Source organism: Nematolebias whitei, chromosome 1 (assembly GCF_014905685.2).
Source record: "Nematolebias whitei isolate Nwh7 chromosome 1, NemWhi1, whole genome shotgun sequence".
Taxonomy (NCBI): domain Eukaryota; kingdom Metazoa; phylum Chordata; class Actinopteri; order Cyprinodontiformes; family Rivulidae; genus Nematolebias; species Nematolebias whitei.
The window spans coordinates 6,545,803-6,550,636 of record NC_056498.1 but is presented as its reverse complement, the minus strand read 5'-3'; the positions used below and the strand labels follow the sequence as shown (position 1 = coordinate 6,550,636).

The 4,834-nt window shown below is 43.3% G+C and overlaps 1 protein-coding gene across 1 annotated transcript; it reads left to right on the top strand.

Annotated features, from left to right (window-relative positions):
* Nucleotides 1–2,591: 2,591 nt before the first annotated feature.
* On the top strand, nucleotides 2,592–3,795 carry paqr9 (progestin and adipoQ receptor family member 9). The gene has a single exon (XM_037682116.1). It carries the CDS (start codon nucleotides 2,592–2,594, stop codon nucleotides 3,729–3,731), a length of 1,140 nt encoding a protein of 379 aa, XP_037538044.1. The 3' UTR covers nucleotides 3,732–3,795.
* The last annotated feature ends 1,039 nt before the right edge of the window (nucleotides 3,796–4,834 follow it).

The window sequence follows — 4,834 nt, the reverse complement described above, 5'->3', positions numbered from 1 at the left end:
GCTTGAACAAGGCACCCCATGGCATGGTTTGTGAAAAATACAAAACCTTACAGCGCCTGATATTCCCAGGCGGTCTCACATCCAAGTACTAACCAGGCCCGATCCTGCTTAGCTTCCGAGATCAGACGATATTGGGTGTGTTCAGAATAGTCATAAACAAAGAGCTCAGTCATAAATAGGACTTTTAAAGGATCATAACAAAAAAAAAACTAAACTTATGCAACCAGAAGTTACAACATATATCTACATAAAAACATACAAAACAAGCACAACTAGCTTTAACCTTTAATTTAACCATTAACCTCTGACTGCAAAATATTTGTAATGGAAAACCCTGAAAATGATGTTGGAGGAAAACCTTGCTCCTGCAGGTAAAGTGTGTTTACCTTCGGGACAAACTGAGGCCACTGACTGGTCAGTTGCTGACGAGAGTACTGGAATGATTGACAGGTGGCGCAGAGGATCCAACTCATGCAAAAAAATTCATAGATTTTACTGGCTCGTTTAAGACTGTCATCATCTATTCCATTTTAGTTTCAAATTTCTCAAATATTTTGGTGAATCCAAGAGTTGAGAACTAAGCTTCCTTACAAAATCCTAATAGTTTATTAATTTTTCAGGGGTGCTGAGTTAAAATTTAGCTGTGCTTGAGCACCCCTCAAAAGAGGCTAACATTGCCACTGATGCCACCTACAACCATCTCTTTCTTCTAAATTTCTCACCCATGTTTTATAATCTTTTACACCCCCCGACTGGCCCTTGGTGGCACCCCTGACTATGGATACTTCATGTCCTTGTTGTCTTCGTCATTACAAAAGACAATGATCTGAGGATAATCAGTTCTCACCGTTCCCAACTCAGTCATTGGGCGCATCGTCTTGTCAGCGATGATGGTCCGTGTGATCACCAGAATCTGAGAAGTTTTCACTTGAGACTGGAGATCCAGCTGTCGGTTCAGGTACTGGTATAGTTGTATATCCAGTGTTCCTACAAAGTCTTCAGGCATTTCTTCATATTCAAAAAAGGCAGCTTCTTCCATTTCCACTAATAAACAATGGGACAGTAACCAAGTTCTTTGTTCTTCAGCGTTCTTTTGGAGTTCGTCGTGGCACAGTTGAGTCATGAGCCCCAGGACGGCTACTTCACCACCATAATCACCCCACTTCAGCCTGTAGAGACAAAAAAGCTCTAATCTAGTTATTTAAGTTTTAGGTCAGAGACATGGGTCCCTGGCATGTTTGGTGAAAATATTTCACTAAATAATATTCATGCAATATCAATATATTTGAGATTTGATAATATTCATTTCCCCTTTAAAATTTTAGCCTTATCTGTTGGAGTGAACCATATTTGTCTGTTAGCAAAATATCTCACGAGCCACTAGACGTATTTCAGTGAAACTTGGATGTGCATCTATAAATGATAAACCTTTGGATAAAACCTGTTCAAAGATGGCCACCACAGTGAATAACCATTAGCCAACACAAAAATGACAATAAAACTGTCAGTGTTACAAACATTTAAAATTAGTTGTGGTAGTAGCTGGTCATCATTTACAACTCTTGAGATATTACATGAGTGTGTGCATAATTTCAAGTCTTTCCCAACATAAGATGGTTCCAGTCTAACATTCTGCCTTCAGTTGTCTCTGTGTGCGAACAGTCAATGACATGACCTTCTCAGTGTTGCATAACACCCCTGCGTTTTATTTTGAAACTCCTGACAGGAAGCATCGTGTCCTAGTGTTTGAAACTTGATGGTGGTACCTGTCAGACCGGCACGGTTCTCCTCAGGGTTCGGGCTGCGGTGAGGCTGAGCTCCTGCCGGGGTTTGAACCCTCTGACTCCAGCTGTACAAACTGTTTTTTTATAAATGACCTCGCGTTAAAGGACCGCGCCGCCTCCTCTCCTGCACTCAGGGATTTATTTTCCACTGCAGAGCCCTGAGCTGCAATGACTGCAGCTGCATGAACTGAGTCAGTCGTGGATACCAGCTCCAGACCAGGACCAAGACCGGCAGGAGGAAGAGGAGGCTATAACAGCCAGCATGACCTACATACCACTGAGCTTAATGGACACAAGTCTGGGACATTTGGACACGTAAGACTGATGCACTGCTCAACCCTGTCCAGCAGTGATCCAGGACCTTGACATTCATTTGCTGCTGCTGCACAACTATGCATAAGAAGACTCGTGAATGTGCAAATGATAAAACAAAGAGCAAAAGTTCTATGCAAAGGAATAAGATCAGCGAGCTGACAATATATTTTGCTGACCTTCAGTTATTATCTGAGGATTATCAAAGAAGAAACCAAAACAAGAAGATACATTAACTAAGCAAAAGGATTGAGGGCTCTGTCTCTCTGTTGGCGTATTTCAGAACTAAATGACGTTGCTGCTTTTTGGATCTGCCTATGGATTGTGAGGCCTGTACTGGAAGCAGGAGTCAGTGGCTGAAAGTGAATTCAGTTGAGTGGTTCTATGACTTCTGGACACCGTGTATGGCCTCGGTGACCCTGCTGTGACTGGCACTTCGACATAACCCAGAACCACATGAAGACTTTTTGACGGCACCAGTAATCTTTCATCATTATGCTTCTGAACTGTGGTCAGCCGATGCCTCTTCTGAGTCACACAGATGTGCCGCCTCGGGTTACAGAAAACTTTATCCTGAGTGGCTACCGTTTCCCGAACTACAGCCTATGGGACTGCTTATGGTCAGCCTTCAGACCCACAAATGAAACTGGCAACTTTTGGACACACTTCCTGCCCGTTTTCATTTTTGCTTATTATTTTGTGGAGGTGTTTGGTTGGGATGATGTGCCTGATGCTGATGCCCCTTTCTTTTATCCACTGTGGACCTACTTCATTGGGGTGTTCTGTCTGCTGATGGCCAGCAGCATGGCCCACCTGCTGAACTCTATGTCTCTGGTAGTCAGAGAGGTTTGCTTCTTTGTGGATTACGGTACAATCAGTGCCTACACTGTCGGTTCATCACTGGCATACTACTACTACATTCATCCTCAAGCAGGGATAGTGAAAAAAGGAAACCACGATGACACCCAGATAGGTTTGGACCAAAACCACGAGAGTGTTCTTACATCTTACCAGTTCTTTGAGACCTTCTACATCCCGTGTGCATGTGTTATAGCTATCATTTGCGTCTTATCTTGCTGCAATACTCGCCAGAGGTGGAGGGAGCATCGATACATCATACGAACCCTGGTTTTCCTCCTCCCGTTTCTCATCTCTTCCACTCCTGTTTTCTACCGCCTCCTTACCAGGTCACCATACTCAAACACCTCGTCCTCCTTTGCTGCTTCCACCACAATGCCCAGTTTCTTCGTTCGCCACTCTGTCTGGCTGCTGGTGTCCGCCCTATTCAACATCAGTAAAATCCCCGAGCGGCTAGCCCCGGGTCGTTTTGACATCTGGGGCCATAGCCACCAGTGGTTCCACTGCTGTACCTTTTTGTCCATCCTTGATGAACTTCATATGATCAAAGCTGAGGTGAGAGCTATCCTTCTCCATCCTGATTTACTCTTGCCCCCCACCCAATTCTCACGCCTACCTGGACCTACTGTTGCTTCTACCTATGGAGTGATGCTCCTCCTTCAGACCACCATTGTCTCCATCATCATGTGGTTCTCCTGGCATGCTAACTGCATCTATGGGCCCCAGAGAGATCAAACAGAGAAGGAGCAGCCTAATGAACATCTAAAAAAGCAGTGATCGCAGAATTTATTTTATCAATGGTCATGACTGCGAAGTACCGTTTGCACATGCTTACAAAGCCATGCCATCATGGGAAGTGCACATAAAAATATTTGCCACTTGCACGTCAAATGTTTTAACCTCATTTGGACCTACTGTCAAGCTTTCATAGAGAGAAATTTGGGACAAGAGGAGATGAAGTGATTATATTCTGAGAGGCTGTCTGGTTGAGTTATATTGAGAGGCCTTGCCAGTTTTTTCCTTCCAGAGCTGCTTCAACATGTTCCAACAGGATGTCTGACTCTGGGGGATCATAACTACCTCTCCTGGCTGCACACTTCAGAACAGAAGATAGGGTAGCTACCTAAAGGAACAAATCGCTGTGACCTTTTGGTGATGTGGTTTAGAAATCCGAGGACTTATTTGTAGTCTTTTCTCTGAGGGTTTTCCAGGGCTTTTAATTCTGTTGCACTTATTTTTCCTCTGACTCTGACCTTTGTCTTTTTAAACAGCTGTTGCTATGACTTTAGTTGAACCCATTGTTTCATGCTGAAATAATCTCTCATTAAGATCGCTTTTAATGTACCTTCCCTTCCTATGACTTTCAGGAACCGTCCTAGGCGGTCTCATTTCCTCTTACTTGAGCCCTGCGGCAGAAAATGGGGAGGGTGGGTGTGGGGGGTGGGGGTGTTATAAACAACAGAAAATATATCTGAGACTGCATAAGAGTCTTATACAAAAGCACTTTCAGAGGGGCCAGTCAGACTAGCCCTTTCATTAAAAGCCATGCTAACTTTCACATCTAAAAGGATGCATTATATTTTTAATTTTATTATGATGCTAAGTTATTGATTTATTTAGATGTGATAATTGATGGTGCATTGGGTGCATCTGCTGCTCTTGTGGTTTTACACACAGAAAATGTTCACACTGCTTAAAGCAGCTGTGGTCGTAAACGTGATGTCAGTTTGATCAGCAGAGAGGACAACTGCTTTCTGCTGCACAGAGAAATGTTGTGTGTTTTAAATGTTAAATGTTTAAATGTGTTTTAAATCACATGCTGAAGTGCTAACATGTAATGTTATCTGATCTATTAGTGAAAACAGTCTGAGCAGGACTGT

What these genes read in the sequence shown, in the direction of transcription:
- paqr9 (XM_037682116.1), top strand. Translation starts at nt 2,592, where the DNA reads ATGCTTCTGAACTGTGGTCAGCCGATGCCTCTTCTGAGTCACACAGAT.